The 13,430-nt window shown below is 49.2% G+C and overlaps 1 protein-coding gene across 1 annotated transcript; it reads left to right on the top strand.

Moving 5' to 3' along the window:
• The first annotated feature begins 274 nt into the window (after positions 1-274).
• On the top strand, positions 275-6,058 carry LOC123110172 (5-methyltetrahydropteroyltriglutamate--homocysteine methyltransferase 1). The gene is made up of 14 exons (XM_044530644.1): positions 275-453; positions 1,730-2,083; positions 2,173-2,260; positions 2,973-3,100; positions 3,178-3,369; positions 3,482-3,681; positions 3,767-3,930; positions 4,040-4,120; positions 4,207-4,373; positions 4,449-4,554; positions 4,692-4,942; positions 5,030-5,102; positions 5,197-5,325; positions 5,425-6,058. Exons 2-14 carry the CDS (start codon positions 1,734-1,736, stop codon positions 5,791-5,793), a joined length of 2,298 nt encoding a protein of 765 aa, XP_044386579.1. The 5' UTR covers positions 275-453; positions 1,730-1,733; the 3' UTR covers positions 5,794-6,058.
• The last annotated feature ends 7,372 nt before the right edge of the window (positions 6,059-13,430 follow it).

The following is a 13,430-nucleotide window of genomic DNA, read 5'->3' as shown; positions in this document are numbered from 1 at the left end:
GGCAGTTCGTTTATGTCTCACGGAGAGGCATCGACGTTACCCATCAAATACCAATGAATCCCTTGAGGGCAACGGTCACAGCTCCCCTCTCCATCCCTTTCTTTCTCTTCCTCCCCTTGCCTCAACCCCCCACCGATCAACGTGTTCGCTCTATAACGCCAGATAGCGAACGGCCGTTACTTAGTTTTTCCAACAATAAATAAAGAAGAAGGGGGAAAAGATAAAACCATTTATTTTTTTGTGGTTTTAAAAAAATTCTTGCGCAACCAGATCCACAGAGGCGAGCGAGCATTCAGATCTCACCAACCGCATACCCCCGCACGCACCAACCAATCGCCAGCGGTTTATAAATATATAAATAAGCCCACCCCTAAACCCCTCACCCTCGCCGTTCTCTGCCTCTCCTCCTCCCCGTTGCTCGCCGCCGTCCCCCTCCGCCTCCGCGCACCCAGGGTAAGCGACCCCTCCCCCTCCCCCTCCCTCCCCCGTGCACCCGTGAATCCGCACGCACGAGCGCACCCCCGTCCGCCCAGATCCCGTCCGTTCCCCGGATCGGCCGTCTCGCGCGCTTTGAACGACGATCTGTGTTGGTAATCGGCCGTAGGATCGGTCGCCCGGCCACCGCCGGCGGGCCTCGTCCCGTAGGCGGCACGGGTAGGCGACGCGGACGGAGAGCTCGGCTGCTCTGTTGGCAGTATCAGGGGCGGGAATGGGCTGCTCTGTTTCCGCGAATAGTTTTTTCCGGTGCCGTTGCGGAGGTCCGATCTGAGCCGATCGAGCGCTCAGATCCGATCTCCGGTCACGGAAATGGCCGAAGCGTTTCGGTGGGTTCGGATTAGGGGGATCTGGCGCTTCTCGTCGTTGAATTTTGATTCAGTATTTGTATTCGGGGAATTGCTAAATCTCAGTCGACTGAGACTATATTTATGGGATCTTACATGAAGATCCATGCAATTTTTATCATTATCTTTTCTTACATATTATATCACTTGATTTGCACTTAGTTAAGTCTTGGTCTACTGAGACCTGGCCACACTATTATTTAGGCCCATGCTCTGTTTATCAGGTGCCCAGCCCAGTGGTTCTGGATCTGACCCTGAGCCAAGAGGTTTATCTCCTCGGATTTATTATTCTGTTAGCTGGAGATTTATTTATTTATTGTTAGTGCATGGGTACTGGCGTGTAGCTCAAAAGATTTGAAAATTCTGCTATTGGTGTCCATGCATGCACTGTCTGTTATAAACTTGGAATGTACTCTATGCTAGATTTGTCGATCGTTACTTATGTATTTGTCCAAGATCCACCTGTCCCACCCTTTGCTGGTGTGAGAGGGACACTGCCACCGCCACTGCCTCCCACCAATTGTTGTTAGGATTTATGTACCAACCCTGAGGCCTACATGGTAGTGGTTGCTGTTGGTACACCTAACCTACCTACCTGTATTGATTTAGTTCAGTCTTCTACTTTTGTTCTTTTAGACACTAGCAAATCAGGTGTACGATTCCATGCCTAATAAATTTCCTGTAAGAATATGAAATTTTAATGAATGCATTTTGTCGTTTGTTCACTATGTTGCTTGCAGAAAATTGTTACTGAAAAATTGTATTTTGTGGGTTAGTTTTCTCAGGTTATGTTTGAATTATAGAGATCCATAGTCTCAGTTGCAAGATCTGAATTCACTTAGTGAGATCAACCTGATTGTAATTCAATTGTTCAATTATTTATGCAGAAAGATGGCGTCCCACATTGTCGGATACCCGCGCATGGGCCCCAAGAGGGAGCTCAAGTTTGCCCTGGAGTCTTTCTGGGATGGCAAGAGCAGCGCCGAGGATTTGGAGAAGGTTGCCACCGACCTCAGGGCCAGCATCTGGAAGCAGATGGCTGATGCTGGGATCAAGTACATCCCCAGCAACACCTTCTCCTACTATGATCAGGTTCTTGACACCACCGCCATGCTCGGTGCCGTCCCAGACCGTTACTCATGGACCGGTGGGGAGATCAATTTGAGCACCTACTTCTCGATGGCTAGGGGTAACGCCACCGTCCCTGCTATGGAGATGACCAAGTGGTTCGACACCAACTAGTAAGTCCACCGGATTCTACCTAAGGTTGTTCTCACATAGTTTATTCTGTATCTAGTACTTTTACTAACGACATCTTTTACTATTACAGCCACTTTATCGTCCCTGAATTGGCTCCTAGTACCAAGTTCTCCTACTCTTCTCACAAGGCTATCAATGAGTACAAGGAGGCTAAGGCGGTATGATAGTAAAATCATATATTAGCTGACTTGCTATATCTTGTGAAATTTTACCTTTCTGATGTTAGCCTGCCTAATTGTTATTTTTGAACACACAAGTGTTGTGATAACACCCTGATCACTCTAGAATGCCGCTGTGTTAATCAAATCTCAAGTGATAGTAGTAATAAACTATTTCTTATTCCTACATTTGCTTAACTGTTTTGAACTAGTAAAAAGAGTTGCAATTTACATTAAGATGCAGTTTTACATTGACATTTCAGAACATTCTCACTCTTGTCTGATCAAATTGGTTAATGGCCAACTAAGTAACTCTAATAATTACTTTATATAGTTGTAACATCTCATTACCATAGGTCCTGTGCTGAAAACCCTTTGAATGTAGAAAGTGTAGAATAGCAAAAATGAGATTGCAGTTACTAATTATATTTTCACTACAAGCCCTGCAACGTGGCAATAGCGATGCTGGTAGGATTACATGGTTTAGCACCAGGTTGTCAATGTACCTGATTTGACAAGTTTCAGTTACTAATTATCTGTTCATTATAATCCCTGCAATGTGGGAATAGTGATGCCAGTATGATTACAGAGTTAAGCAGCAATTTCTGAATTTTGTGACGTTCACTCGGAAATGAATCTTCGTGTTTCTTTAAAGGTTGTTTGCGTGCTTGTATTGTATGTCTTATATTATGTGCACTCGCTACTCATGCAGCTTGGCGTTGATACCGTCCCAGTACTTGTCGGACCAGTCTCATACTTGTTGCTCTCAAAGGCCGCCAAGGGTGTAGAGAAATCATTCTCTCCCCTTTCCCTTCTTAGCAGCATCCTTCCCGTCTACAAGTAAGCATAGAAACGAGTAAATTACTACTATTGCACCTAAATCATCAGTTGATAATTTGACTTATCATGGTTTTTAGGGAGGTTATTGCTGAGCTGAAGGCAGCTGGCGCTTCATGGATTCAGTTTGATGAGCCCACCCTTGTTAAGGATCTTGAATCCCACCATCTGTCTGCATTCTCTGCAGCTTACTCAGAACTTGAGTCGGCACTTTCTGGATTGAACGTTCTTGTTGAGACCTACTTCGCTGACGTCCCTGCAGACTCATACAAGTATGCTTCTTTTTTGTGCCAGTTTACCAATTTTAACCAGTTGTTCCTTTTATATACCCCTTTGTTGGAATATCACATTTAACCTTGACCGTGGTTTTGACCGCAACTTCAGGACTCTTACATCATTGAGCAGTGTGACTGCTTATGGTTTTGACCTTGAACGTGGAACCAAGACTCTTGAGCTTGTCAAGAGTGGTTTCCCCGCTGGAAAGTACCTCTTTGCTGGTGTCGTAGATGGACGCAACATTTGGGCTGATGACCTTGCTGCATCTCTCGCCACTCTTCAGTCTCTTGAGGCTGTTGTTGGGAAGGGTAAGCATGTTGTGCTATGTAGAAGTTTTCCTTATTATAGGCTTGCATCTACAATTTCCAGTTTCTAATTATGACATTTGTGCAGACAAGCTTGTCATATCGACTTCCTGCTCACTCATGCACACTGCTGTGGACCTTGTAAATGAGACCAAGCTTGATGATGAGATTAAGTCATGGCTCGCATTTGCCGCCCAAAAGGTCGTTGAGGTGAACGCCCTTGCCAAGGCATTGGCTGGTCAAAAGGATGAGGTATGACGAACGTTTATGACCTTAATTTGCATCCTCTTGACTAGAGCCTGGTTTTCTTTTATATATTTCAGACAATGACTCGTTCATGTCTATATGTTATCATCTGCAGGCTTACTTCTCTGCAAATGCTGCTGCTCTGGCCTCAAGAAGGTCGTCACCACGTGTCACAAATGAGGAGGTCCAGAAGGCTGTAAGTAATCCATGCTTCAAAACTGCACATTCCAATTCCGTGCTGACATAACATGTACACAATCCATAATAATATATTTCTTACAGGCCACCGCCCTCAAGGGCTCTGATCACCGCCGCGCTACCACCGTTAGCGCTAGGTTGGATGCGCAGCAAAAGAAGCTCAACCTTCCGATCCTTCCCACGACCACCATTGGTTCATTCCCACAGACAGTGGAGCTCAGGAGAGTCCGCCGTGAGTACAAGGCAAAGAAGTGAGTAATATTCATAATGCCTCTTCATTAACTAGTTATATTTTGTCTGTTGCTCATAAATGAATTGCGTTTCAGGATCTCTGAGGAGGAGTACACCAATGCCATCAAGGAGGAGATTAGCAAGGTTGTTAAGATCCAAGAAGAGCTTGACATTGATGTGCTTGTGCACGGAGAGCCTGAGGTCAGTATCCTTGTGTCATCGATGTTCTGTTTGAGAAAATATCTTCTTATTTTCTCAAGCACAAAATGTAATGACTTATTTTTGATATCTTGAGATGTCTGATTCTGTGTTTGACCGACTTGATATGCATTTCACAGAGGAACGATATGGTTGAGTACTTCGGTGAGCAGCTCTCTGGTTTCACGTTCACTGCCAATGGTTGGGTGCAATCTTACGGATCAAGGTGCGTCAAGCCACCGATCATCTATGGTGATGTGAGCCGCCCCAACCCCATGACCGTCTTCTGGTCCAAGATGGCGCAGAGCATGACTGCTCGCCCAATGAAGGGTATGCTGACAGGCCCTGTCACAATCCTTAACTGGTCTTTTGTCAGAAATGACCAACCGAGGTTAGTAGCTTCCTCAAATAATGTTTGCGACATGTCGAGGATAGCACTTGCCTTTAGTGGCTAACATGTCGATTCATATCTTATCAGGTTTGAGACTTGCTACCAGATTGCTCTTGCAATCAAGAAGGAGGTCGAGGACCTTGAGGCTGGTGGTATTCAGGTTGGCACTGTTGTATTTGTTTCGCATTTAAGCAACAGGATCCATGCACAGAATGAGTGTACCTGGGATTTTTTCTAAATGGTTCCGTTTGCAGGTTATCCAAATCGATGAGGCTGCTTTGAGAGAGGGTCTGCCACTCCGCAAGTCGGAGCATGCTTTCTACTTGGACTGGGCCGTGCACTCCTTCAGGATCACCAACTGCGGTGTCCAGGACACCACCCAGGTAAAAATCTGCTTGACCTGTATACGGTGTAGCCTTGCAGGAACCTACTACCTTTCTTCTGGATCATTGCATTGCAGCTGACACATTCTCTCTCAACAGATCCACACCCACATGTGCTACTCCAACTTCAACGACATCATCCAGTCCATCATCAACATGGACGCCGATGTGATCACCATCGAGAACTCGCGGTCCGACGAGAAGCTTCTCTCCGTCTTCCGCGAGGGCGTGGTGTACGGCGCCGGCATTGGCCCGGGCGTGTACGACATCCACTCCCCCAGGATCCCGTCCAAGGAGGAGATCGCCGACCGTGTCAACAAGATGCTCGCGGTGCTCGACACCAACATCCTGTGGGTGAACCCCGACTGCGGTCTCAAGACCCGCAAGTATGCCGAGGTCAAGCCCGCCCTCACCAACATGGTCGAGGCCGCCAAGCAGATCCGCGCCGAGCTCGCCAAGGCGCAGTAAGCCGTATAGCAGCTCCCCCATTTTAATTGCAAGGAGGATGTCGCCACCATAGCCGTGTTTACTTTGAATAATCTGGGTCTCTGTATCCACCTGTTGGTTAGGCTAGTTTGTTTCTCGGCGCGGCGCGGCGCCATGTGCTCATCCCTTTGATTTGGTGGTTTTTGAGGCGGTTGTCGGTGTGTATTGTAAACTGAGTGGCGAATTGTTCATCATCTAAGTCTTGAGTTTGTTACGTTACGTTTTCAAATTACAAAATTTCTCCGGATGTTCTTGTCTTGGCTGTGTTGGTGTAACGCCTTCAGGTTCAGTCCAGCAGTTAACTGAACCCTGAAGCGTACAGCGAGGCACTCAGTGCAATTGTAGTGTTGGGCCGCGGCCATGTAAGCGTGTGTGTGCAAGTGTGGCCTTGGGCCAGACTTAAGTAGATGTGGAACTCTGAGTCGGGGCATGAATGAGATTAAGTCTGATTCCCATCTCTCCCCGATCTCTTCTCACCTGCTCCCTTCTCCTCCCTTCTCCTGATCCCCTTCTCAAACCCCCTCCCACCATCGGGTTATTACAGTTGGTAATCAGAGCCGAAATCCCCCCCCCCCCCCACTTCCACGCGGCTGCAGATCTCGTATCCTCTCGATCGACCTGTAACATTCACCGTGTAGGTGCGAATTGCTCCGGCGAATTGCACGAAATCCTGCACGGGGTTACGTCTGATTTGGAGTGAGATCACGGCGCCGTCGTCGAAGCCTTTGGCACGCATACAGGAGGAAGAGTTGGAGAAACAACGTGTTAACACGCATACAGGAGGAAGAGTTGGAGAAACAACGTGTTCAGCGACACCGTCCAGCACCAGTGGGACGTCCACCACCAGCTGCGCCAGCACCCATTCCGGCTCGCGGGGTCGTGCCACCGCGTCAAGGGGGCGACGAGTTTGGCTGGGAGCGTCAGCTGCGCGATTTCAGACGCACCAATGGCCTCTGTTTTCGTTGCGGGGACAAGTACTCCCGGAAACATCAGTGCAAGGGGACGGGAGTAATGATGATGATCGAGGTTGGTGATTATGGGGAAATTCTCTCAGATGACACAGTTCACGCCTTGCAATTACTGGAGCCACCCGCTGCCCAGGATGCTGAATGCTGCTCGCTGTCCCAGCATGCCGTCACCGGGGATGAAGCCCCTTCCACCATTCGCCTTCGTGCCATGGTGGGAGACCAAGTTATGCTGCTCTTGGTGGACTCCGGAAGCACACACAATTTCGTCAGTGAGGCTTTTGTCAGTCGCTTGGGCACCGTAATAGAATCACTCCCGCCAGTCTCTGTGCATGTCGCCAATGGGCACCGGCTGCACTGCGATCGCATCGTGCGCAAGCTCTCTTGGCAGGTGCCGGGGCATACCTTCCACACGGATCTCCGCGTGCTTCAACTCAGTGCCTATGATGGGGTGTTGGGCATGGATTGGTTGGGCGCGCACAGTCCGATGAATTGCCACTGGCTAGAGAAGACGATTGCATTTGAAACAGAGGGCAAGCTTGTGCATTTACAAGGGTCAAAACCAAAGACCCGCCTCCAATCTCCGAGGTCGATGCGTATGAGCTTCATCGTATGGAAGTGGCTAATGACATCTGGACTGCGGCCTTTGGTAACTGTGGAACCGCAGAGCAAAGCACCACCAGCCCCTGTACCACCAAACATTCAGCGAGTCTTACAGGAATATGCAGACGTGTTCTCTGAACCCAAGACTCTGCCACCGCGCCGTCAGTACGACCACAGGATCAATTTGGAACCAGGCGCACCACCAATCAACACCCGCCCTTACCGTTACTCGCCCGCGCAGAAGGATGAAATCGAGAAGCAGGTGCGTGACATGCTGGACGCTGGTGTCATCGTGCACAGCATGAGCCCCTACACTGCTCCTGTCCTGCTGGTGAAGAAGAAGGACGGTAGTTGGAGGTTCTGCATCGGTTTTCGTCGCCTCAACCAAGTTACTGTCAAGAACAAATTTCCTCTTCCCGTCGTGGACGAACTTCTCGATGAGCTGGCCGGCGCCGCCTACTTCTCCAAGATTGACTTGCACGCCGGCTACCACCAAATATGCATGCGCGCCGAGGACGAAGAGAAGACGGTTTTTAAGACCCACCATGGTCACTTCCACTTCAAAGTGATGCCATTCGGCCTCTGCAATGCGCCGGCAACATTCCAGTGCCTTATGAACTCCATCTTTGCCAGCTACAACTGTAAGTTTGTGATCATCTTCCTTGATGACATCCTAGTTTTCAGCATTGACTTGCAGGAGCACGAGGAACACCTACGGCTGGTGCTCGACACGCTACGGCAGCACGAGCTCTACGCCAAGGAGTCCAAGTGCACGTTCGCGCAACCCAGCATCGAGTACCTCGGCCACATCATCTCCAAGGAGGGTGTCGCTACCGATGCAAGCAAGACCAGCGTGATGCAAGCGTGGCCCGTGCCCACCAACGCCACGGGGCTGCGTGGGTTTCTCAGCCTCACCGGCTACTACTGGAAGTTCATCGCCAACTACGGGGTGCTCGCCAAGCCACTCACCTAGCTCCTCACCAAGAAAGGGTTCCATTGGGACGAGCGCACCCAGGCGGCATTCGATCTGCTCAAGCAAGCTATGACCAGTACACCGGTGCTCGCCCTCCCAGACTTCACCAAGCCATTCGCCATCGAAACCGACGCATGCGACACGGGCGTGGGCGCCGTCCTGGTGCAGGATGGCCACCCGATGGCCTACATGAGCAAGGCTTTGGGCATCAAGAATCAGAAGCTCTCCACGTACGAGAAGGAGTTCCTCGCTGTGATGATGGCCGTTGACAAGTGGCGGCCATATTTGCAGCATGGTCCATTCGAGATTGTCACAGATCACAAGAGCTTGTGTGCCCTGGGGGAGCAACAACTTGACACCGAGCTGCAACGCAAGGCCATGTCCAAGCTTGTCGGCCTTCAGTTCTCCTTCCGGTACAAGAAAGGAGCCGACAATGGCTCCGCAGATGCGCTCTCACGGGTTGGACACCGACACGCGCTCTCTGTATGCCACCCCCAATGGCTGCAAGAGGTGGCCAATTCCTACGAGACGGATGTGGCAGCACAAGAGCTGCTGGCTCAGCTCGCGATCCAGAGCCCCGACGACCAAGGCCGAGTCCTCCGGCAAGGCATCATACGTCAAGGCGACCGGCTCTGGATTGGCGCCAACACGGCACTCCAGACCAAGCTGATCGCGGCGCTGCATGATAGCGCTGTGGGGGTGCACTCCGGCATCGCCGCCACCTACCAGCGTGTGCGCAAGCTGTTCTCCTGGATGGGCCTCAAGCGCGCTGTCGAGGACTACATCCATCAGTGCCGTACCTGTCAGCAGGCCAAGCACGAGCTACGTCACCCCGCCGGCAAGCTGCAGCCGCTGCCAATTCCGATAGAACCATGGCATGACCTGACCATGGATTCTGTCGAGGAATTGCCTACATCGGAGGGATTCGACACGATCATGGTGGTGGTCGACCGTTTGACCAAGTTCTCCCACTTCATGCCCCTTCGCCATCCTTTCAATGCAACGCAAGTGGCACGAGCCTTCTGGGACTCCATCATCAAGCTCCACGGCGTTCCGCACACGATCGTCTCTGACCGCGACAAGATATTCACAAGCGCCATGTGGAGGGAAATTCTCGCAGCCGCTGGTACCAAGCTCCTCTATTCCACAGCATACCATCCACAGACGGACGGGCAGAGCGAACGGGTGAACCAGTGCCTCAAGATGTTCCTTCGCTGTGCCATCAACGACCAGCCCAAGCAATGGCGTAGGTGGCTTCCTGCAGCAGAGTTCTGGTACAATTCAACGCATCACTCTTCGCTTCGCTGCTCTCCGTTCAAGGCACTGTACGAGCGGGATCCCAACTTGGGAGGACTCCCAGCTTTCAGCAGCGAGCTGCCCACCGACGCAGCCACAGGCGACCTTGACTGGGTGGCGCACACCGAGATGCTGTGAGGCCATCTCAATCGAGCCCAAGACCGTTTCAAGAAGCACGCAGACAAGCACCACTCCGAGCTCTCCTTCGCCGTTGGGGACCAAGTCCTCCTCAAGCTCCAGCCCTACGTCCAAGTCTCCGTCGCCAGCCGCCCCTGTTGCAAGTTGGCGTACAAGTTCTTTGGTCCCTTCACCGTCCTGGAGCGTGTTGGCAACCTCGCCTATCACCTGGAGCTGCCACCGAACGGGCGCATTCATCCAGTCTTCCACATCTCCCAGCTCAAGCCGTTCGTCCCCAGCTACACTCCCGTCTTCTCGGAGCTGCCAAAGGTGCCTGATCTGAAGACGACGCCACTAAAACCCATTGCCATCCAGGAACGCCGCATGGTCAAGAAAGGAGATGCCGCCCTCACTCAGGTACGGGTGCAATGGTCCACTTTGCCAGCCGACGCAACCACCTGGGAAGATTATGGCGTCATTCGGAAGCGTTTCCCTGACGCTGAGCTCTGGGAAGAAGATGAAGCAGCTGCTCAAGGAGGGGCGACTGTAACGCCTTCAGGTTCAGTCCAGCAGTTAGCTGAACCCTGAAGCGGACAGCGAGGCACTCAGTGCAATTGTAGTGTTGGGCCGCGGCCATGTAAGCGTGTGTGTGCAAGTGTGGCCTTGGGCCAGTACTACTTAAGTAGATGTGGAACTCTGAGTCGGGGCATGAATGAGATTAAGTCTGATCCCCATCTCTCCCCGAGCCCTCTCTTCTCACCTGCTCCCTTCTCCTCCCACTAGTAGAAAAGGGGGCATTTGTTCCGGTTTGTAAGGGCCTTTAGTCCCGGTTCTTGAACCGGGACTAAAGGTTCGTTACTAATGCCTCCACCCTTTAGTCTTGGTTCTAACACGAACCGGGACAGATGGGCCTCCACGTGGCCACTGCGAGCAGCCCAGGCAAGGGGGCCTTTGGTCCCGGTTGGTGACATGAACAGGGACCAAAAGGCTTCCATGTGTCAGCAGCTGAGGTTTTTCTTTTTCTTTTTTTAAAAAAGTGGCTGGTTTAGGGGTTTAGGGGTTTTGGGGGTTAATTTTAGGTTGTTATTAGCTAGCTAATAGAGAGAAGTGTCCTCTCTTATATCTTCGTCCTTGGTTTACCAATGCTAGCTACTGCTATGTTCATTTCACCCGCTGATATATAATAACTCATGGATGCTCGCATCATACATCATCATATATAATAACAAGTCCTACTAATCATGCATCATCACACAACTTCTACTCGTTATTAATAACAAGTCATACGATCATCATCCTCATAGTCATCGAACCCAACCCTACATAATTGTTCTTAGCACATGATCATCAGTATCAGGTAGGACCTAAACACCCTTAAGGTAAAATAGCATAAAACAATATAGGCCCTGACTCTTCATTATGAAGAATGAAGATCACCCTGTCTCCAATTCTTGCGCTTCGCCTCCTTTTGCTTGCAAGAAGCTCCTTACGACTGTCCATACATTTTTTTCATTCTTTAATTGTCATGTCTCCACTTCTTTTAGAAATCCAGTATGGACAATTGAAATTCGTAGGACGACCTGGTTGTATGTTCAAAACATCAAGGCGACCGTGCGTATACATCAGATGAGGCACACAATCATTCGGGATTATCTGTTGAAAAACATAGTAATAACTTCGTAGTTAGCAATGATGTACTAGTTTTAGAAGTATTTAAAAAGATGCAGGGATGTCGTAATAGTAAAAAATCTTATCAGGGTATCTCCATGGTAGTTACCGTAGTTCAACACGTGCACTAGTGGCACGTATTGACCATAATGTTGAGGAGTTCGATTGTAGACATTGTAATTCTCAAGATTAGTACAAAATGCGATCAGATGATTTTTCTCCTTATAAGTTAATTCGGAGCCATCGGTGTAGTCTACCAATGTCAGATGGTACGTAGCTCCTCCTTTCATTCCCGAGTCCATTATTATAACAAATTATCTAGCACACGGGAATGAAGGAGAAGCTACCCCCACGACAGCGTGGATGATGGAGGGGGCTCCTAAATTTCTGCATAGAGTGCTCTTCAATTTTAGCATTCAAAGTAGGAGTACTTTTCTAATATGAGCATTCAATAAGCAAAACCAAATCGTAAAATAAAGTAGTATTCAAATTAGCATGCATTCAATTATAACCAAAAGTACATCATCTCTTGTGTTCGTACATCGTCGAATACTCCTCGAATACTATCATACATACAACATCGCTAATTAATACAGCTAGAACCGTAGCGCCCGACGGGTATCGTCGCGGACGGTGGACACCCAAAGATAAGGAACGATCACATGATCATAGCTCCAGTGAGATCCCTGAAGAACCTTCCAGGTATTGTCGAACCTGCCCTCCAACGCAACCATGTAGCGACGGACGTGCTCGTCCTCCTCGCTGACACGGTGACGTACCACCTCCACGGTGTCCAGAAGCCTCGACACCATCACTGGCCCACGCGACCGCCACCAAATAAGGATCGGGTCAACAACACGCTGCCTCCTCACCAACCTACGTCCCCCAGAAGGTAACACCTCCCAATACCAGCCCGGTGGAGCCCAGTCCCGAACATGGCCCTGATCAAGCAGGCCTCCACCGCCGAGTCGACGACGACGAGGATGCGGGATAGGCATCGTCGACGTCGATGCGGGAACTACTTCTATATATAGTTAAATAAAGTAGTTTTATTAATTAAATCAACTAGTTCAACTACTAAGCACTTACTATAAATAAATAAAGTAGTACTTATTAAAAATAAACTACTTCTATATATAGTAAAATAAATTGGTTTATTAAATCAACTAGCTAGTTCAACTATATATGAAGCACTTACTATAAATAAAATAAAGTAGTACTTACTAAAAATAAACTAGTTTAACTATAGTTCTATTATTTTTCTAACTAATTTTTTCTATACATACACAATAAATTGACAAAGAAAATACTATGAACAAAAAAATCATTAAAATTCTATGAAAAAAATTATAACAGAAAAAAAATCATAAAAATTTGACATCTAAATTACTTACACAATATGAAAAAAATTGGCATCTAAATTACAACAAAAAAAATCATAAAAATTTGACATCTAAATTACAACATAAAAAATCATTAAAAAATCTAACACAATATGAACTAATTAATTACACAATATGAAAAAAATCTAACAGAAAAATCTATGAGCTACACATCTAACAAAAAAAATCAATGAACTACAAAAAAATCTACAAAAAATCCAACAAAATCTAACTCAATTAACTACTACTAACATCAAATTAAATTAGTTGCTCACGGCGACGGTGTCGGGGACGGCGACGGTGTCGGGGACGGCAACGGCGACGACGACGGCGAGGTGGGGTGCAGCGCGGGGCGGCGCGGCGACGGGCAGAGGCGGGGCAGGCCGGGGCGGCGCGGCGACGGGCAAGGGCGGGGCGGGGCGGCACGACGACGGGCAAGGGCGGGGCGGCGACGGCGTCGATCGGGGCGGGGCGGGGGTGCGACGGCGACGGCGAGCCGGAGACCGACGGGCAGCCTGGCGGCGTCGGGGCGGAGAAGAGCAAACTGAACGAAATTTTGGCGAGTGCCAGATATATAGGCAGATCATTGGTCCCGGTTCGTGAGACAAACCGGGA

Source organism: Triticum aestivum, chromosome 5B (genome assembly GCF_018294505.1).
Source record: "Triticum aestivum cultivar Chinese Spring chromosome 5B, IWGSC CS RefSeq v2.1, whole genome shotgun sequence".
Taxonomy (NCBI): Eukaryota; Viridiplantae; Streptophyta; class Magnoliopsida; order Poales; family Poaceae; genus Triticum; species Triticum aestivum.
The sequence above is the reverse complement of the archived record's forward strand: the minus strand, read 5'-3'. Positions and strand labels throughout refer to the sequence as shown.